Source organism: Diadema setosum, chromosome 11 (genome assembly GCF_964275005.1).
Source record: "Diadema setosum chromosome 11, eeDiaSeto1, whole genome shotgun sequence".
Taxonomy (NCBI): Eukaryota; Metazoa; Echinodermata; class Echinoidea; order Diadematoida; family Diadematidae; genus Diadema; species Diadema setosum.
This window is the reverse complement of record NC_092695.1, coordinates 37,100,620-37,123,237: the sequence shown is the minus strand read 5'-3', so window position 1 is coordinate 37,123,237 and position 22,618 is coordinate 37,100,620. Positions and strand designations below refer to the sequence as shown.

The window sequence follows — 22,618 nt, the reverse complement described above, 5'->3', positions numbered from 1 at the left end:
CGGTACACAATTAATTCCAAGCTAATTCAATTGTTGGATCATCATCTCTTTTCATATTTCTTTTTTTAGAATCTGCACCATCATTAGTAAAACTGCACTGTCATGTAAAATAAACAAGAGAAAGGGTGCAGTAGAGGAGGTCTACATTAGTATAATTGTTGAGTCGGGATGAATACTCCTCGCGCGAGTATGGCTGAAAACAGCTACAAAATGTATGTATTGTATGATTCTATCGTAATACCATGGCATTGTATTGTATACTAATATTGTTTTGTTGTGCCATCCTAGGATAGTTCCAAGGAGCTGCATGGGATTATCACTTCAAGGTTCAAGGTTCTCTCTCTTCTTCCTTTTGATAATTAGGGTTAATGTGTGCCTTGATCTGACCGACCCAACTGGGGAGACTTGACTCCATTGCCAAGAGTGGCATTTCTTGACAGTGAGAGCTGTAGCCTAGCCTGCTTACCTTTCTTTACAACATCGTGGGCCAGATGGGTGGTACATGCAATGCCCCGCGATGTTGCTTCATCACCACTGGAGTGCTTGGCGCTATTTTGGCAGTGGCAGGAGTTGCCTTCATCCATTACTTTCCGATCATCTTTCAGAGCATTGTGAAAGAGGTACAGTATTTTTTTTTTCTGATTTGTTTTTTTCCTTTCATTTTAAACTAGGAGGACTCTCCATATATTCATTTCCCATCACAGCAATACTCAATACTCTGATGAAGTCACTGACCATCAATGTCCTAACTTTGGTGCATTCAAATACAGATTTATTCCTAAAAACCTGGCTACTGGCAGCATGATAACGGATCACATGTCAGAAAAATATATGCCTAAAGAGTTTTGCAGGGGGTATTATACAAAATGTGAAAGTGTCAATGATAAAGTGACAAGAGTACTATTGTACAATGTAGTTTTCTTCCAGCTTGAACAAAAAAAAAAATACTCAAGGGAGACAACTGATATTGACCTGTGGCTGCATTTATGATCTACTTGGATTGGGTTATTCATGATTACCAGGGAGGTGGTCTCTTCTCACCTCCCTGCAGAAACCCAACAGATCAATGTGAAGAATGCAATAAGACACTGAGATGGTATGCCTGGGCCCTGTTTTATGAAGAGTTATAATTGATTATATAGTTGATTTCTATCATAAGTCTGTGGCAGCCAGTGTGGTACAGGAATTTACACACGATTATAAATATCTTTTGATAAAATGGGGCCCTAACTCCTGTGTATGAAGGATTTTATTGCAATGATAATATTTACCAGTAGTAATAATAATTGATATGATGTATAATGCATCAGTGGGTGATGAGGTGATAGATATATCAACAACAACAAAAAACATGGATTTTATTTGATCGAGTTGAAATACAAGTTTGTGCAACTTAAATGTTATCATTCGGTTGTAAAAGTTGTAGCTGTATGTCTTTGTACTTTTTTTTTTTTTGCATGTGCCTCATCGTTTTTGTGATCAAGCAGCATTGATGACTCTGATCAAGTTGTATCAGTCAGTAAGATCTACAGTGTACAGGTATTATTACTGTTGCATAAATCTATGATATCTTTCTTGCATTCATGCATAGAGCAGCATCAATATTAGAGTTGTATGAACTCTGCTTTATTTATTATTCTGTTGAATTATTTCATTGTGGATATTGATATTAAAATCATTGGTCAAAATTTAGATATAGGAATACTTTTAGTAATTTTCTAGTATTGCCAACAAAAAAAGGGAAAAATGATGTGGTTTTTTTTTTCATTTAGAATGTTACTTGAAATTCATTTAATGACAAAACCTTTCAACATAATTACGAATAGTTTGAAATACAAATCTTTATCAGCAAGAGATACTCTCTGTATTTATGGCTTGCTATATGCACAAAATGGGAGAGAAAGAACCTCAAATCACGTAGACACTTCTGCACACTTAAAAGACACTGAAGGTAAAACAGAAGAGGTGGTATTAAAATATTGGATATCATGCTTTTTCATATCTTCTTTTTTTACTAGCATTGTATGCAATTGCACATGCATCATTACAACTGTATGTCAGCACAATCCACCAAATCCAGTAAAGTTTGTCTTTCACAAGCACACACAAAGAACAGATACTATATATCATTCAATGAAAGCTTTAGGATTCCTCTTCAGTTTCAAGTAGTTGTAGCTTGAAGAAAGGAGCAGAGAATCTTCACTTGTGTACATTTATGAGTTTGAATAGAAATATGAAATGTTTGTGCATCAGGCTGTGAATGTTTCTGCTGCCATAGGGACACCACATGTATTTTTTCATTCTTCACAGCACTTTATCTGTGGATTTCACTTTGTTGATTCAAACTTATTCCTAATTTGAACCCTTCACTGATAAGAGTGTCAATGATCACAATATGTTTGCTGAAGAAGTACACAAAGTACACCCTACTTTGAGATATTAAAGATCATAATGTTGCCTTGACCAAAACCTTGTACATGTACTCATGTACACATCCAAGTAGTTGACTAGCTATGGTATGGATGTCTACAAAGGGAAAAAAATGTGTGTATGGCCCACATATTAGCACTATATTATTGTTTCCTCATTACTGTATGCACATTCGTCCCATGTACTTACAAACTCTGGCACTGAAGTGAATGAGTAAAACCTTGTCATTATTTTCATCCAGTTGCTTCATTCCTACCTAGGAGCATGCTGCTGTTTCTGTAATGCAGTTTTGCCTCTTTTTTTTTAAACAACAGTTGATAAGATCATAGACAGTGACTGCTGGGAGGAAACATACAGAACATTCTGTCTAAAACAGTTGAAATGCTGCTGGAGAAGATTAAAACTTGTAACCTCCCCACAATGTAGTTCACACATTTAGGTCAGACCATTCTATGTTCTTAACCAAAGATGCTTAACTAATAAGACACGAAAGTGCGCGCTAATCCTGTACAAAACAGCGCGCGGTCCTCAAGCGTATACGCACATCACCTGAGACGCGCTGCCTTGACGCTTGATAAACAACAGCAGCGGCTTCAGGGACAGCGCGTCTCAGGTGATGTGTGTCTTTGCCTGATCCGTGTTAGACGCGCTGTCTTTGAAGATGTTGTTGTTTATCAAGCGTTTTGATTGTGAGATCATGTTGTTGCCAAATTTTTACCTCCACGAAATAATCCTTCTTACTCTAAAATCTCGTTCTTCAAAATAATCCCCTTAATCGAAAAAAAGCTACGTACGACTATAATTTTTAAATCTTTTTAAGATAATGAAGATACCACTACCTTTGGAAATGAATGATGTTCCTAGGTGTACTGAGTTTGTACTTAGCTCTCTTTTGTATCGTCATGTAGGGTAGCCATTTTGTGTCCATTGTTATCGCGCGCCTTCGTATCTTATCTCTACTATCTTTGGTTCTTAACAATAGAAGTCATCATGTGTTCATCGTGTTGTATATTATGGGTTACTCTGACATGACCTCTAGATAAGAACAAACACCTTTATCTTGACATGAAAGATTTGCTGCACTTACAGTAGAGATTAGTTCAGGCACTCCTGAAACTTGCATTTTATTTTATTTTCGTTTTTGATATGGCTTCTGAAATAAATTGTAATATCAAATGCCCATATATACAAGGTATTGCACAGTGCAAAGTAGTGGTCATCTGGGTTTGTTGTTTAATTTTGCATAGAATACAAACATTTCTTAATGGATTGAATTCTCTCTCATTGACTGGTAATTTATGTATCCTATAATGTACGTATGTATAATGTATGCTTTGTTGTAGAGTTTGTACAAAAGAGTTTTTGCAGTTAGAAGAAACATAAGAAATAGGAAGTTAAGTTTGGGGCTAAATCATTGAAAGTAGTGGATGTCTCTCTTTATCATCATAACAAGTATTGATTATGAATGCAATCTGTATATTTAGCACAAAAAGCTGCAGCTTTGTTTTCTTTGTTCTGTGTCCCTAGCCCTCCTCGGACTGTGCTTGTTGTGTGTAGTCCTTATATTATGTGATTGCTTTCCCTACTTGTTTGTCAGTTTGCCTCTTATGACGATTCTGATACAATCAAAAGCTCAGGCTCCTTTTGACTCCAATCGCTGTATTCATAGAGAGAGATGTAGGCCTACAGGCTTAGAATTTTATGTCTTTCTGGCTTGTAATGATTTGGTACATGCACATAATATGAACCTGTGTCCATTGTAATGTTGTGCTGATTTAACCTATTACAGCAAACTGTCCTAGCCAACAACAGCACTGGTTTTCAGGAGTGGGCAAACCCACCATCCCCTATCTTCTTTGAGATCTATGTGTGGAATCTGGAGAATCCCAAGGAGGTTGCGGCTGGTGCCAAACCAAACATCACTCAGAAGGGACCGTACACATACAGGTGAAACATTCTCATTGGTGGTAATACTGAATGAAAATTAGTATTCAGATTTATTGATACATCTCTAACACATCCCTCTCCACTCAGAACGTTAACTTATATTTAGATTACCTGTTCCTCTCAGAATAGCAAGTTTTCACAAGCATGACGCGGCCAGTAGTTGAGGGTGCCGTGTGCAAAATTTGCTTCTGCGCATGATCAAATCCGAGAAACGTCCCGTCCTGGGGAAAACGAGTACGATACTCAACCAAAATAGCATTCGGTCCTGATGCTGGGCAGGAGTGAGCCAGCCAGCCAGCCAGCCAGCCAATCAGCGATCTTGTCCCCACGCCTCCGTCCTAACAGGAAAGTAAAACTGCTTAGTTATGGGGATGGGAGTCTGAGTGCGGGAACTGTCTCAGCTGATTGCTTCTGCGTACTCTCGGTGTACCCGTCGTGGAGCGAAAATTCCCTAGTGTCTCAATACACAGAATTTTACTCACATGTATAGATCTTTGCTATGTTAGGCAAGCCTTGAGCAAGCAGTCATGTAGATTGTCAGTAATGTAGATAAATATATCATGCATGAGACAGAAACAGAAAGATAGGACAGTGTAAATTATCTAAGACTTTCAAGTTCTTAAAAAAATAGGTTGGTATAAAAAATAAGAAAATATAATGACAGAATAAATGTAATATGAAATAGATGAATATTGAATTAATTGATTAATTAATTAATCAATGGCTTATAATTGAAATTTGGTTACATCCATTTTGCCAGCCATGAACATTACCGGTATTTTGTTTGTTTGTTTGTTTGATATTTGTTTGAATGTTTGTTTTTTATGGTTTTTATGGTTTCTATTGAAGTAAAGGATGTGGGTGGTTCAAATATTTAACAGATAATTGAACTAATTGTAGTACACGTAGAGTATTGATGATTAATACACTTTAGAGGGGATCATTTAGGTTTGAAACCAGATCATTCCTACACTCATGATTGCTGTGTACATTATGGTATCTTGGCACTGTGTTTATCTAAGATAACCTATAGATACCTTTTCAAAATGTGCACTTTAATAAGAGTACAGATCAAATAACAGATTGAAAGTAATACAGCTTTTGTAGACACAACATCGCAATGAAGAGAAAGTGCCACTTTTGTTTTGTAGAAAAAGAGAAAAAGTACTCTACCTTGGTTCTCGGAGATCTGTATTTCACATTGTTAATGAGAGCAGGAAACATGTGATGGGTGAATAACACAAGTCTTGGACATTAATAACTTCAGGATATAGTGTGGCTTCCTGACCTAGTTGATATCCTGTGCTATAAACCCTATTATATGGAGCATACAGGCATTTTAATATACATGTACAGGGGCAGATCCAGGAATTCCCTAAAGGAGAGGTGCCTTTGCAAAATTAAAGGGGGGCACGCACCCCTCCCCCCCCCCCATTTTTTCTTTTTATTTCTTTTGTTTTAACCAAAAATAAAGAGGGGGCACGCGCTCGGTGCGCCCCCCTCTGGATCCGCTACTGATATACATAGTTTATGTGAGATTGAGGCAGCTACACTGGTGGTATTATAAAAATAATAATAATAATAATGGCAGCCACAGGGAGTACTGTGTGGCATTGGAAATTGACAACATGCCAAAGCATCACCTCTTGTTTACAACATTAATTCTATGCAATGTACAGGTACTTGTGCATTATATAGATGATGACTGGCGGGGGAGGGAACATACTGTAACGAATGTTCCACGCGAAGAATTAGTCGAGGGACTTATAGCTTGCCGAAATAGCATTTCAAACCCTGAGGGTGGAACATTTGGTACATGTTCCCGACAAAAAAAAAGTCATCATCTGTTATATTATATGGGTTAGTCAAATACCATCATCTCTTATGGGTTGATATTATAGTCAAAGTAATCTGAGAAAACTTACCTTCAACTTGTCACAGAAACTTAGGGCTATGTTGAGCACTAGCACAACGCACTCAATCGCTCGCGCAGAGCCAAATTCACTGTGCGCGGGTCCTTCAAATCACACTTTTGTACGCATTACAATAATCAGTCATCTGCTTTTTCTCATTGTATGGAATAGGCAAATTTTTCCTATCGATTGCGTGAAAAATATGATCGTTCAGTCGTTTGGTATAGTTTGTCATTTGTTACGTGAAAATGTTTTCCCATGGGAGAACATTACAAAAATGTTCTGCTCATGGGCGAACATAACGAATGTACCTCCATCACGTGACTGTGTTTAGCCGATCACTAACCGGTATTTAACTAACCCATTTAATATTGTATATTGTCTGTATCAAGGAGTGAAAATGCTACTACTTGCTTTTTCCAGTGCTGTACTCAGTTGCAAATTTTATAACTTGCAAAATGCAAAATAGTAGTTGTACAAATCCTGATTTATGATGTATCATGTTTTGCATTTAAAGCATGTGAGGTACATTGTATAAATTGTAGTTTAAAATGTATCTCACTCTCTGATACTAGTGTTACTTCTTTCAATCTTACCACTTTATAAGATAGTATGTCTGTGTGCATGCAATTAGCGTAACTTGCCAAGTGTTTTCATCAGCATTGAGTATAAAATCCAAATTTTCCTACTGAATGCAGGGGCTGATCCAGAAATTCCGTAAAGGGAAAGCGCCTTTATAAAAATTAAAAGGGGGCGCACGCCCCCCCCCCCCCCATTTTTTTTCTTTGTATTTCTTTTGTTTTAACAAAAAATAAAGAGGGGGCGCGCACCCAGTGCGCCCCTCTGGATCCGCCAATCCAATTCTGTTGTGCCAATGTTACTTCTGCAATGCAGGAGGAATGTGAGTAAAACTTTTTAGTGAAGAAATGTTAGTTATTTTCGCAAAAAGAACACGATGAAAGATGGAGATGGTCAGTTCTGTTGTGCCAATTTTACTTCTGCAATGCAGGAGGAATGTGAGTAAAGCTTTTTAGTGAAGAAATGTTAGTTATTTTCGCAAAAAGAACACGAAAGATGGAGATGATCAGTTCTTTCACCTCACCTTCAAATCAAACTACTCGACAACAAAGGCAACACAATTTACAAACAATGAAAATGTAACCAGTGTCCTTTGTTTTCTAGATATTATTCGGGCATATCAAATTGTACCTGCTACATGTAGCTATTTTGAATGTAATTGCAAATTGAAACCAATACCTCTTATTGAGATTTAAGTTTCAGTTGATTTCTTTAACAAATTCTTTGTGTATTAAGTGTTTGCTTCATGCTTCTTTTTACCTTTAACATTGTCCAGAGAAGAGAGGCCAAAGGTCAACATCACAGAGCATTCTGGGAATGGAACAGTCTCTTACATCTCACCACAAACTTTTTACTTTGACCGGGAGAGGTCAGTGGGTGACCCAAGAGTGGACACTTTCACCACACTGGACATGCCCCTGCTGGTGAGATGTAGTCCAGTATCTTGGCCATTTCTACAGAGCTACAGTATCTGGATAGCCAGAGCATCATTGTCAAATTGTAGTTTTTGTTTTGCATTACCTTGTGCCGGGGGGACTTTAAGATACAACTTGGTAGAGTTAGAGTATTTATTTTGGTAATCTAACTGAATTGTAGTGATTGAGATATAACAATAGGAGTTGTTCGTTTTCTGTTTTCATGTGTAGGTTTGTTTTGTTTTCAGCCTAGTCATGGTGAGATATATCTGTACTGTAAGTGCAAGTTTAAAACTTACCATCACAATGTATGTGCTTACTGTGACAAATAGAGCAGATAAAATTGGATTGTCTGTCTTTGTGATGTTATTGTGATTGTGCTTACATGATTTGCATGTTTCAAGGGGGAAGGAGGTCTCAGAGTTTTTGTTTCATTGTTATCACATGCCCTTTTCTATGTTTTCTCCCAATTATAGACAGTGATAAATGAAATTCGCTTCATGTCGGGTGCTATCAAGGGGATCATAGACTTCCTGTCCTTCTTCGTAAGACCCAAGATTTACGGCACGTTCACCGTCCATGATTTCATCTGGGGCTACAATAGCACCCTCCTGGAAGCACTGCAGAAACTTGAGCCTTCGCTGGTTCCCACACACATATTTGGGATCTTTGCTGGGGTGAGTATGTGAGAGGCAGCTTACTGTACCCATTTCAGGTCAATTGTGGAACTGTTGCTTTCATTTATCTCTGGCACATCAATTACGTTTTCAGCTCAGGCAACCAACCTAGACATGTTCTGATTTCCCATTTTCCATTTTCCTGGAGAAGTCATGGATGCAAGTGATATGGGAGAAGAGCTGGGTCATGTTGAAAACAAGAGAAAGAGGCAGGATCTCGATTGAATTAAGAAGAAGAGAAAATAATAATCTGTGCCAAAGGATGAAGACCATAGAATAACTTCACTGTATGTTTTTATGTTTATGTGATAAATGATATGCATATCACCTAATAAGATGAGGAATGCAAAGATGAGTTGCCTAGCAGCTCTATTGTATTGGCCAATCATCTTAGAGATAATGCTTGATTTGTCTTCTAGATGCTGTAAACAGTTACTACCTGTTCATCTCCAGTCACACACTTGGTGCATCACCCGATTCCGTCACTCCATGACATGCAACTTGTGTTTGTCAGAAAAATAAGCCTGCCTTTTAATAACAACTCATAGACTGCACACACTGTACCAAATGCTATTTTTGTGACTGGTGAAAAAAAAATGGCAAAGTAAATCCCACAAATATTATAATTGTTAGGAGGGGTAGCTGTCAGTGAAAGTACTGAATGAGCCAGAGGTCATCAAGGTCATGGCCAACATAAGCCTGTCTTGTAGAAGTATAGATGATTTAGAAATACTTGTGAAAATATACTAATATACCAGTAGAGGGGAACCTCATTAAATCAAGCTGCTTGCAATTGGGACATTCAAAATTACTTCATTACCAAATACAGTATTCATCACATAATCTGGCACCTGATAATCAAGAACTTCGGTTAAATGACGTACAGCTCCCAGAAACCTTCCCAGAACACGCTATATTGACCAGATAGTCAGGCGCAGACCTCCGATAATCGCGACACTATCGGGACTGCATACGATGTACAATGTATGCATGACCATATGACCTCTTGTTTAGTACATGCATGTAAGTGTATTGTCAATGACTCCAGTGTATGGTGTATGCTCATTACAAAATTGGGCACCCCGCTTAATCAGGCCGCTTATGCTACTCCTAGCATTTCCTGATTATGCAGTGAGTACTGTATAGGGTATCTCCCTACGTCTGACCTCATTATCTCAAAGTTCTATTGTAAGTGAAAAAAAAAAATGTAAATGCACGTGTTTGATTTGTCTGTTTACACAGAAAAATGGCAGCAATGATGGTCTGTATACAGTGTTTACTGGTCAAACCAACTGGAGTCTGACCAACACCATTGACCTGTGGAAGGGAAGCGATACTCTACCATACTGGGCCACACCCCAGGCTAACATGATCAATGGAACAGGTAAGCAGTACAGGGCTACCAAAGCCTCCATTGACCCTTTTAGAAAGAGTTGCTAAATATGTCATGATATCCTCCTTTTATTTTCTTTGTGGGAGTGAGAAGTGATAGACTCAAAGACAAGGGTAAATCCTCCTCTCTCTCTCGAGAAAAAAAAAAAATGTAGCTGACCAGCAATGCAGAACTCGTTTTTCCTCTACCAAAGTAAAAAACGAAAACAAAAGCAAACAAACAAACAAACAAAAAAGCCTGAAGATAAAGAAAAAAAAAGTGAGCCATTCACATATGCTGAACTACTCCTTTTGTCCAGCCTAGACTATGTGTGAAATAGGACTGTGAGATGTCTGTTCTTGTTTAGAAGATGGGTATGTTTGCAGCCTGGTACGTAATTTAGGGATGTTAGTGTTCCGATTTTAATCTGATTTCAGACCTTTTTTTTTTTTTTCCAGATCATATGCACTGAAATGTTCACAGTTTAATGCACTCAAACGTTTGATGTTGTTTTTACATAAGTTTGAGATTTTTCAGACTTTTTTTTTTCTGCAAGTCACTCACATCCCTGATAATTGGACCTAGGAAAACAAAAACTAATTTTCAAAGGTCTAATGCATGTGCAGATTATATGAAAACCCATCTACAGTACCTTGAGATCTTGTGTGAATTATTGTAACACACTTTATGAGATTAACTAGCCTATGTTTCATTTATCTTGATATAAAAGATAGGGTAGTATGCACTGCATAGGTATTTCACTTTGTCATGCCTACCACGGTTTCCGGTGATTTTGTGTTTCAGATGGAACATACAATCATCCATTTGTCAACAGGAATGACTCTCTCTATGTCTTCTCATCGGATATATGCAGGTATGTCCAATCCGGTGCCACATTGGGCTCATTTTGTAGTTATGGTCAGGTCACAAACAAGAAGTACTTCCACAGCGTGTCTCTTGTAGATGTATGTTTTTTGTTGATGGATACTGTATGCACAATATATTTGCAATTTGAGACTTGGAAGACAATTTTGCTAGCTGTTGAATTTGTGATAGAGAACCAAAGTGATGTGATGAAAAATATGTGTTTCTTTTCAGGAGAAAATTGAGTGATTTTCCAACTTGGAAATGATACACAGAGTGTCTGTGTTTTGGGTGGCAATATTTTTGTGAGTTTTTAATTTTGCAAGTATCTGTCAACTTACAAAACTTGCAAAAATAAAATACCGCAAAATATGGACATATACAGTGTGTTAGCATTGTAGGACACTTCCATATTGTATTTAAACATATGCTTTAAGTAGTTTACATAAGAAAGCTGCTAAAGGCATAACAGCCCTTATATAAGTTGCCTAAAATTGCAACAGATTCTGTATGAACTGTGTATCACAACAGATTTAACAAGCAGCAAAGAATTGCCCATAGGCTTTGTGAGAAGAAATATCAATACATTTCAATGCATTGATTGTACAACTATTTTGCAGAACCAAGCCCTCAAAATGTGAAACAATAAATATGTTTCACTATTCTTTCAATCATTGTGAGGAGGTACATGCATTTCTACTGTGGAAGCAAAATAATCATGTATCAAGTACAACTTGTGTTTTTATATTGTCACTTTCTTTTTTATTCTAATTCTTTTCCTCCACCACCCCTTCTTATAGATCGATATTTGCTGTGTACCTTGAAGATTGCAATACAAGGGGAATACCCACCTATAGATTCTCCCCACCGCCGTACCTCTTTGCCAACCACACCGTGTATCCGCCCAACATTGGTTTCTGCACCCCAAACGGGACCCATTGCTATCCTGGCGGACTCTTGAATGTCAGCTCTTGCCAATTTGGTGAGTGCTGCCCGAGCTGTAGAGCTTGTGTGTGGTTGTGAAAAACTAAAATTTGTGTAAAACCTGTCATTTTCGTAGCTATGTAAATATGTCAGCTACAAAACTGTCTGATCTTACATTTGCAAAGTATTACCATTGCACCAGGGCATAAGCAGTGCAGTGTCAGTTAAACTAAAGGTTAAACACTAAGGCCAAGTAAAAAAAGAAAGTAGTTTCTCGTCCGGGTTTTTTGAGCAAGGCGATGAGGGAGGTCCTTACTATTTGATATCTTACTATTTTTTCGAGGATTGTCAAAATGAAAGTACAAATTGTAATATGTGTTTCTCGTCCGGTAATTCTGAGAAAGTTAACGAGAGAGGGCTTTACTATTTTCTATATCCAATTTATGAAATGAAATATCACTCTGGTAGCTGTGTTATGAGAGACCAGGTCCCAAGTGTATGTCTTGCCTGCACTCTGTGCATTTTCAAACAAATATGTACCATACTTGAAATGAAACTTCATGCATGCAGAAATACATTTGCTTTTTCTTTCCACTACAGATGTCAAGGGAAAATGACCATCTTAAAACTGGTAGTGTTGTAATGGCATTTCTGATACCAGTGTACTTGCAATTCTGATGTATTGTGCTATTAATTGAAACAGGTATAAAACATGTCTTTCAACAAATGTACGACTGAAATAAATTCCATGATATTCAAAACACTGTTTTATTTATCATTGGTGTTTGTGACTTTTTGTGTCCACACAGCTGGTATGTATCTGCATTTCTTCACAGTACAATTGTAGCACATTCAACTGGAAACTGGCTTGTACAATTGCAGATGGATGTCAAAATGATACTGATATGGCATTATAGCATTAAACATTTAAAGATGTTTCTTCATGTTCTAAAAAGACATTTGATAATCACTCATCATTTGGATGATGAATGATTGTATACCACACTACAGATGATACGACTCACGGCCGTGTCCGTGAATTTACATCGTAAAGAAAAGTATCCCGCAGAAATACGAGACAAACCAGAATCCGTGGAAAAGTTATCTATTTTGTAGATACACCCATTTAATAATTCTACATTTGCTGGAAAAGCGCATTGATTTTATCTTCAAAATATAACAATACATCGCCGTCAGATGCAACGTTACAGAGCAGAATGTACGGGCCTCTACACAGCTACAGACACGCACACTAAAATGTCTTGGCCAATAAACGGTGCGGCACGCACGGCCACTGCACCGTACCTTCCGACACTGCACGCACATGCACATAGTCACAATGACAGGAAAATGTATACAAACTCCATACAATCCTCACAAGCATTTGCACAGTACAATTTATCCGCTTAAAATATGAGAAATGGGGAAAATACGAACAATGCGCGAAATACGCGTGGAATATCAGCGATTGTTCGCAAAAATGTTGCCGCTATCGCGTTCACGACGTACCGAGTGCGCTGTACATCACAGCCCAGGCCCGCCCGCGGCCCGCCCATCCAACTATACAGTTCGACTGCTTTGTGGAGCAGTGTGAAATGCATGCGTTATTACATACGCACTACAGAAGCTACAGCTGTACTACAGCTAAGTAGAGGACGCAAGGCGTAATTAGAAATGAGACGTCACCATTGGTAGGTGAATATTATTGTCAATTTCTTTTTTCGGCGACTGAAAAAATAGTAAATATCAAAAAAGTCGATTCGGCAACTGAAAATCGATGTGGGCGGAGAGCGGGCTGGGACGAGAATTATGAATTTCTTGGTATTTTCAGCGCCATTTTGAAAATAGTAAATAGTAAAAAAATCGATGCGGCGGCCAAAATCGATGCGCGCGAGGACGAGAAACTGGTTTCTTTTTTTACTTGGCCTAATTGATGTTCAATTTATTTGGACAGCATGATGAACAGTAAGTAAAGAAAATGTATGAATAAAAGAATCCAAAAACCAGAGGATACGTGGCTGTTCTTGAGTTGAATTGCTAGTTTTTGAATACTGTGGATTGGATTTTCCTTGCTCTTTGCCATTTCTATTTTATTTTTCTTTTAAGTGAGGGATAAACATTGTGTGTATGTGATGTGGATGGGAGCCATTCTCCAGAGTAGCCAAGTTCAGTTCTCAGCATTTTTTTTTCTTTTTTTTTTTTTTTTACTGCTATACTAGACAAAAAAAACAACAACAACAACAACAAAATGGGCAGATTTTGATCCACAGGAGTCTAAGAATTCAATAATTTTCTTTCTCCCTAAAATTTTACTCTGTTTTGCCTTCAAGAATGATTTCACATCAGATTTCATTGATGATGATATCCCCTTGGGGTTCTGTTTGTTTATGTGCCCATGATGCAGGTGCCCCCATCTTCATGTCTTCCCCTCACTTCCTGTATGCTGACCAGTCTGTCCTGGACATGGTGAACGGTGTCCACCCTGTTGAAGAATTGCATAGAACGTTCTTTGATGTTGAGCCAGTGAGTATCTTATTAGGTGAAAAGTTCATTCCGAGCAGGAAACAAAGAAAAGAGTGTGATGTTAAAGATTTTTGTCACTCTGATAAATCATTGCATGTTTGCAGTCATTAATAAGAAAGTGTTATTGCCACGATTTTTTTTTTTTTTTAAAGGGAAGATAAACCCCAAGAGCAATGTGGATTGAGTGAAAGCAGCAACATTAGTAGAACACATCAGTGAAAGTTTGAAGAAAATCGGACAATCGATGCAAAAGCTATGAATTTTTAAAGTTTTGGTGTTGGAACCGCTGGATGAGGAGACTACTAGAGGTTATGACGTATGAATGGACAACAATACCAAGAAAATATAAAGAAAATTCTACAAAAATCCATTTTTCATGAAAATTACAAATTCCATCAACTTGATATTGACATATGTTAAGGGTAGCAATTATTCCCCCTGCTTTCTGAAAGAGGTTGGTCCATTGCTCTTTCATGATTCTAGAAAAGTGAATTTTTGTTGAATTTCCTTTATATTTTCTTTGTATTGTTGTCCACTCATACGTCATATCCTCTAGTAGTCTCCTCATCCAGCGGTTCCAACACCAAAACTTTAAAAATTCATAACTTTTGCATCGATTGTCCGATTTTTCTCAAACTTTCACTGATGTGTTCTACTAATGTTGCTGCTTTCACTCAATCCACATTGCTCTTGGGGTTTATCTTCCCTTTAATGAAGATCAGCAGGATTTCAGTACAAGACAGATATTAAACTGCTGTTGGTAACAGTATTTGGAAATAGGGTAAGCAATGAGAATCCTTTTCGCCTTTTGTCCCCTTTACAAAGAATAAATTATATCCCTCAGTTACATCTGTCTATGAGTAAAACTGTAGGATGATTGAACTTTCATAGTTTCTCATTCAAGTCAGTGTGGCAAACATACCTTTGAAATTAAATTAGAAGTTCAGTCAAAGATTTCATGCAAAATGTTGTGGAACACATATAATTTGGTCAAAACTTCCTTTTGAAGGAAATATGAAGTTTATGCATTGTAGCAAAATTCTCTCATTTTATTGTTACTAGTGTCAACGACTCATGTCAACATTTCTACACATGAGTTATCTATATTTTCCTTCAATATTGTATGCTGTCCATGTTTAATGTTGTTAGCATGACCTTTTTTTCGAAGTTTCACGTTATTCCTTTATATTTTCAGAATACTGGAGGTCCTTTAAACGTGTCCAAGAAGCTCCAAGTCAATGCACATCTCAGAAGCTACGACTTTGCAAAGTAAGTACTGTAGTCACATAGCAGTCAGTACTACATTGTTGTGAGGTCATGACTGTGTCATGACTTGACATATGTGACCCGCTACAACAAAAGGATCCTAAAGTCGCTGACGGGTGACCCGAGAAAATCGAGTTTGAAGTCAGATTACAAAAATCTGTCAAAACGTTCGGATTTCTGTTTTTAACATAATTTTGTAGTCTAATGTATCTCCTATTATCTGCCGAAATTTCAAAGCTAAATGATCAAAGGAAAGGCCTGAAAATAGCATTTTTCTGGGCCATGCTTGGCTCGCCCGTCAGCGACTTTAGGATCCTTTTGTTGTAGCGGGTCACATATCTTTCAATACCTTGTTTAGATACCTGGATCATTAGAAGTATATCAATGATACTTTAACCCATTGAAGACTAGTCTTGATTATACTCAGGCAAGTGTCTATGGGAAATGCATGTTGTAGCAAAATCAGCCCGTCCGCAACGGGTCAACATTGGAGTTATTACAAAAACTTCTTTTCCATCTTGGTAATGACGTATGAGTAATTTGTAAGTTTGTCAAGTTTGTTTTAATATTGAAGTTTTTTAACCAGAAGTTTTAGACTCTCGTAAGGTTTTGTTGTTGTTGTTGTTGTTGTTTGTTACTTTCAGTGTATGAGATTATATGCTCAATCTGTACAGTTATTAACACAAAGTGAAAAAGAATAGCGTAAGATTTGAGCCCCCACCCCCTACTGCTTACTGGGAAGCAGTACTGCCACTGAGCTGAAGCCTGTTCTTGGCAGCAACTTGATGATAATGGTACAAATGCCAAGATGTTTTAGTGTTTTATGTTTCAGTAGCAGAGCAGTGTATCTGCATGGAGAATGGATAACAAGTATGGGCATATTTCAAGTATTCATGTTGTACAGAATGAGGAAATCTGAGCCTGGCACTAGGGAAATGTTGATCTGTTGATATTGGATCACATTTACACAATAAGTTCTCAATAAATACACATTTTGTATGGAGACGGGAATTCCCAGTTTAAAGGCTTATCTATTTCCACCTGTTTGGTAACATCTACTACCATATCGGTGAAAAACTGTGTCTATCTTGTCCTATATCTAAATACATCAATGCAACACCAGTATTCAGCTTCTGTTACGTTTTCCTTCTCATATACCAGATGGTATAAAGATGTCCCAGAGGCGTATCTCCCTCTCGTATGGATTAATGAGGTAAGTTTTAGCAGAAAAATAGAGTGAGGCATTAGTGTCAACCTGTGATTACTATCTCTTTAAACATGAAAACAGGTGGGAAAACGGCCACTTTACTATGAAAGCATCAAGATTATAAACATATGTAAATGGCTGCATGAGAGGAGAGTCCCATGCATTTTGCAGAAGTGTTTTTCAAAAATGCTCTTGCAGGTGTGCAACTTTGGCCCTACATCACGGACTGAAAATTTGTCATTATTTCATTTATACAACGTCTACTACCTAGACATATTCTATTCTAATGTGGTTTCATTACCACATTAGTGTATGTTTTATCTATATGCATGAGTTACCAAATACTGTACCAACTGAACTTAAATGCTCACGGTCAGTTGATAATCATTCAGTAGTAGTAGTAGTATATTTACAATCTTGCAGCATTGCTGATAAAAAGAATGAATGCTTTACAAATACAGCTTTGTGGCACATACAAAGAATGCAACTGACTTTACACAATATGATAATGTGTGAAGGTTACTTGTGACAAAACACATCACCTGAATCCTCATTTTTCACTGGCTACATTCTTACACAAGTCTTTTGAAGCTACCATTCCCTCTATTTTCTCTCTCTGTTAGAGGGGTGCCTTGACTCAAGAATCCGCTGACCAGTTGAGGAAGCAGCTTCTGCTACCGCTGGAGATAGGCACGTACGGCACGTGGGCAGTCCTGGGCCTTGGCTGCCTCCTCGTCTTCCTCTGCCTCACCTGCTTCGCTGTGGTGCTCTGTAGATCACACGGAAAGAGCAGTCTAAGTATCAACGTAAATTACATTTTTGGTTTACTTTTGTCTTCAGGTATCAAAAGGATTTTTTCTGTGATTCTTATTTTTTCTTTTCATCCCACATGGATGGGAAACCTGGATAATATATATATATATATATATATATATATATATATATATATATATATATACATTGTATATAATATTTTTATGCCTCCGCCACGAAGTGATGCCGAAGGCGTTATGTTTTCAGGGGGGTGTTTCATCAATTTAGTCAGTGCTGACAAGTTGTCTCTGACAATTTCAGCAAAATCCTTGGTTTTGATTGGCTGAGATGCTCTGGTCACTGACTGTTACTATGGTGATTGTCAGAGACTGACAACTTGTCAGCGCTGACAACTTTCATGAAACGGTACCCTGGTTGTCCGTCCGTCCGTCCTTCCGTCCGTCCTTCCGTCTGTAATCAATTTTGTGGACAGCGGAACTAAAAAACCATTTGAGGTATCCTAATGAAATTTGGCATGTATATGAATGAGTGGGCGATGGTGTGCCTATCAACTTTTGGGTGCACCTGCTCAAGGTCAAAAGGTCAAGGTCAAATGCTAAAAAATTTCACCATTTCCCCCATATCCATGCAATGCCTGAAGGTATTTTTTTGAAACTTATTGTATATATTAACTACCAAATAAAAATTCTCCAGAGAGAGTTTCGGGTCATGAGGTCAAGGGTCAAAGGTCAAGTCAAAATGTTGAAATTGTACGTTTTTCTCCGTATTTCATAAATGATTCAAGATATCTTTGTGGAACTTAGTATATATGCATGTACTGACTGGCAGTGATTATCTAGGGAATTTGGGGGTCATTGGTCAAAGGTCAGGGGTCAAAGGTCAACTCCCCAAAATGTCACTACTTCCCTGATATTTATGCAATGCCTGCAGGATTTTTCTTGAAACTTGAAATATACATGTATTACTCAATAGATATTCAGTGAGAAGTTTCTTGCCAAAAGGTCAAAGGTTAAAGGTCAAGCACTAAATTTTACTTCTTCCTCCATATTTCAAAAATAACTCAAGGTATCATGAAACTTTTTACATACTTATGCATGTTCTACCTAACAGTGATTCTCTTTGGAACTTTAAGGTCAAAGGTCAAGGGTCAAAGGCCAGGTTTAAATACTAATATTTTACCATTTGATACTGAAATTACATTTTTCTCCATACCTTGTAAATTGCTCAATGCATAAACTTATGAACGGGTTAGAAGTCAAGTAAAAATCCTCAAATTCCCAAATACCTGCACTCTGACAACTTAGTCATTCATGTAATTAAACCTAGTTAAAGGGAAGTGAACATTCGGCACATTTGTGACAAACCTGTTAATTATGTGAAACTGTCGTCACACATTGTCAAGACATTGTACTATAGACCTATTAGGAGAACCATGCATTATGGCGGAGGCATTGTACCAGTCGCCGTAGCGACATTTCTAGGATTTTTTTTAATGACAGTTCATATTCTTGAAGGCAGTGTATTTCATGAATTCCAAGAAGCCCAGAGAGAAAGTAGAATAACGGCAAATGACTTTGAAAGGTGTAGTCTGTGGCTACACTGCAAACCTGTGAAGCAGTCATTGTTCACTATCTCCAGTTTTTTGGGGGCATTCTGTTCCTGCTTGTTATGAGCAGACTAAGCAACAAGAAGGACAAAACAACAATGACAAAAACAGATTACTGTCCAGATCTCTTAATGTGCATGGAGGGATACTAATTAATTGGATGCCAACTATTGTATTGTTCAAAATGTTTGTTTCTCTTTTTTTTTTCTTCCCAAGAAGAAAATGCAAATGCACTTCAACACCAACTGTAGCGCTATTTTGAAGTTTCTGTTGAAATGTGTCCATCTAGTACACAAGAGATGTATAAAAGTCTGTGCATGATGTGTTCAGTTTTCTCATCCCCATTGTCACCTGTGCATGAACCCAGGTGGAGTGAAGCAATGTAGAGTAACGTCTTCCTCCACAATGCTATATTCATGATTAGATCCAGATCCAGGACCAATTCCCTCATGTAAGTGATGTGGGCAATCTTGTTAACTGGTTGAGGATGAGCTAATTTTGCTATAACTTATGTTTCCCATACACACCTGCCAGTGTAAACTCCAGACTAGTCTTCAACAGATTAACTGCAACACCTCCACAGGGGCAGATCCAAGAATTCTGTAAAAAAGGGACACCTTTACAAAATTAAATGGGGGCGCACCTGTAAATAAGGAGCACCTTTACAAAATTAAAGGGGGCGCACGCCCCAATTTTTTTCTTTTTATTTCTTTGTTTTAACAAAAATTAAAGGGGGGCGTGCGCGTCCGGTGCACCCCTGTCTTGAGATTCGCCACTGCTCCAGTTTGCATTCTCCCTCCACTCTCAGCATCTAACTGTTGATTTTTTTTTCCCCTATCTATTCCTCTTGCAGAGTGGCGACAGGGAACCGTTGCTTAACGGCGGCAGCGTAACCAATGATTATGTGGCCACATAATCATCCTGCCCATCTGCCTCCATGGGTACACTTTCACAATAAAAAGTGTGCATTCTAAGAATAATTTTCCTTTGGTGATACCGATCGCAAGTGCTTGACTGACTGGGACACTGCCCCCAAATTCTGCCGTTCTCGTGATTCTGCCTGAAAAATCTCTTCTATCAACTTGTGTGTGAAATGACGTGTCACCATATGTATCTGTATGTATATAAATTCATGACATACATGACACACAATGCATTTAATGCCAGAGGTAATACAGGAAACTTTCAGTCAACAAAAAAGACTGTCAACTCCACTTCGCTGATGTGTCATGCAGCGAATATTTTCTTGTTTCACAGTATTTCAGTGCATTGGATGATCTTTGCTTAGAAGACAAAGGCCTCTTATGTAATGTATGGTAAGATGTTATGTAATAAATGTTAAACAGATATTCACAATATTGACTGAAATATCTACATTCAATGGCAGTTTTTAATGTATTTTTGGTCGTTGGAAGGGGGGGGAGATTTAATTCATGAAGTGTCATAGAGATCACAAATTGAGTTAAATTGTTTTTCGATCAAACTCTTCATTTGTCCCACCTTCATGTAATACTCTCAATCTACCAACAATCTATTTACGGGTAATCTGTCAATGTTAAAACTAGTTATGACGTGGTGGTTGGTTTGGCCCTAGCTAAGTGTAAGAAAGTGGCCGTTTACTTGAGCCTGCTCCTTTGAGTCATCAGAGCCCACTCCTCACTCATCATCAAAAACCAGTGGAAGATCAAGGGGGGGGGGGGGTGGCACCAGGTGCACGTCCCCCCCCCCTTTATTATTTGTTAAAATAAGAGCAAACATAATAAGAGTAAAAGGAGTGGACTTTATTTCTGCAATAGGCTCTGAAGTAATCAAAACTTGGATCCATATTAACTGATTGGCCAAGTATATATTATTTGAAGTTGTCATTCTGCCAAGATTTCCAGCAGTGATTTGTATTAAAATGTATAAAATGATTTTATATTTCAAAACACATGAAGCAGAACAAAACAAAATCATGCAGTGGCATTCTTCTATCCCACCTACATTGCCATTATTTATTACTGCCAAATTGAACAGTGAGATGATGGTAGTCTTTCTTAACAGGTTTCAGCCATACTTGTGATGTTGAATAGATTCAGAGTATGAGGATGTTATAATATCCATGCTATGTCTCTAGACAAGGACATTGATTAGACTTGGTACAGTAGCATAAATTCAGCATTCCATTGAAGTGGGTTTTTTCATTCCTTGAATAGTTCCTTTTGTGTTTAAGCGGTAAGAGCCTAGATGAAATACCCTTGTTTAAACTTGGTTCATTTGTGAAGGAAGAATGCATACAACTACTTACACTGTAAAAGAAAAAATGTTTGCGTTCATTTTAATTTCGCGAACTATTCAAGGGCAAAGATTTGCGAAGTATACATTATGCACTGAATGCCAGTGGCAATTCATGAAAATTTCATGCCACGAAAAGGCCATCGGCTCCAATTCGTGAAAATTTAATGCCACATAAATAACTTACTTTACAGTATATGTGAAGATTATGATGGTTACTGAGATTCATCTCTATACTATAAGGTGAAGATGGACAATTAATTTCCATATTTGCAATGTGTAAAAAGGACACTTTGAAACTGTGCACTGTCAAGAAAGCATCACAGAAGGGTATGTTTGGTATCTTCAAAGATATAACATGATGCAGACTGGTTTCTTGATGAATACCAAGTATTATACCTATTATTAAAGTGAAGACAGTTCTTACATGATTTTAGAGGTAACTATGGATATACATGGCATTGGTAAACAATACAAATTGTACTTTGTGTCAAACTGTAGCTTTAATAAGGATGAAATTATTTGCATTCAATGAAAACAGTACTCAATTGTAATGATTACATCCATGTACAGGAGTACCTCCAACCAACCAAAGATAACCGAGATGTTTTGCAGGGATGTTCACTTTTGGCATGTTGTAATTCCGTCATGCAAGATTTTAGTTGTTCATGGTTGTTTTCATGATCTAGCATCATATTTCAGACACCATTGTCACATTTAAGACACATATTTCAATATATGTATTACCTTGGTATGTGCATTTGGCAGTTATAATTTAGCATGTCGGTGTGTCTACTTGTGACAACATATTAAAGTACAGTGTGCTTTTAAGTTTTGATTGAGGACTACAGATCATTAGTTCCTAGTGTATTGAGTGATGATAATGACTATTTGCTAGCCGGACATTCACCACTGAAATTGGAATGAACCATTGTGTTGGGAAAAATACTATACTCTATCTCTAGTCATTGGTCAATAGCGAGCACTTCAGTCCAGTTTTTATAGTCATACAAAGTTAGTAATGGTGACTGGAGACATGTACTACCACTTGAAACCAATTTATCATAATGCTTAAATTTTGGCCTTGTAATTTCAATTCAAATTCAATTCAGTTTTTTTTATTCATCTCATTTTCAGACAAAACAATACAACAGTACATGTATTGAATTTTACGATACGGTACAAAAAAAAAGAAAAGAAGATATTCAATCATTTACATATCAAGTGTATCTGTGAAAATGAAAAATGAGAAATTCACCATGGAGAATTCCGCTGGTGATCTGCAATGAAATTTTCCACCCACCATGCAGACAAGGGGTGGGGGTGAAGCCTAGTGAAAAAGCAATAG

General features: G+C 37.6%; 1 protein-coding gene across 1 annotated transcript; it reads left to right on the top strand.

Annotated features, from left to right (window-relative positions):
- Nucleotides 1-369: 369 nt before the first annotated feature.
- Nucleotides 370-20,669, top strand: LOC140235271 (lysosome membrane protein 2-like). The gene is made up of 12 exons (XM_072315304.1): nucleotides 370-620; nucleotides 4,220-4,377; nucleotides 7,645-7,792; nucleotides 8,260-8,460; nucleotides 9,703-9,844; nucleotides 10,637-10,706; nucleotides 11,497-11,678; nucleotides 14,025-14,143; nucleotides 15,339-15,412; nucleotides 16,571-16,622; nucleotides 17,240-17,422; nucleotides 19,850-20,669. The coding sequence occupies exons 1-12, from the start codon at nucleotides 492-494 to the stop codon at nucleotides 19,910-19,912; spliced, it is 1,521 nt and encodes a 506-aa protein (XP_072171405.1). The 5' UTR covers nucleotides 370-491; the 3' UTR covers nucleotides 19,913-20,669.
- Nucleotides 20,670-22,618: the final 1,949 nt, after the last annotated feature.

Excerpts from the sequence above, each read along its gene's own strand:
- LOC140235271 (XM_072315304.1), top strand. The coding sequence starts at position 492 with ATGGGTGGTACATGCAATGCCCCGCGATGTTGCTTCATCACCACTGGA. Across the intron at positions 621-4,219 it reads TTCAGAGCATTGTGAAAGAG|CAAACTGTCCTAGCCAACAA; the intron begins GTACAGTATTTT and ends AACCTATTACAG. Across the intron at positions 14,144-15,338 it reads CGTTCTTTGATGTTGAGCCA|AATACTGGAGGTCCTTTAAA; the intron begins GTGAGTATCTTA and ends TTATATTTTCAG.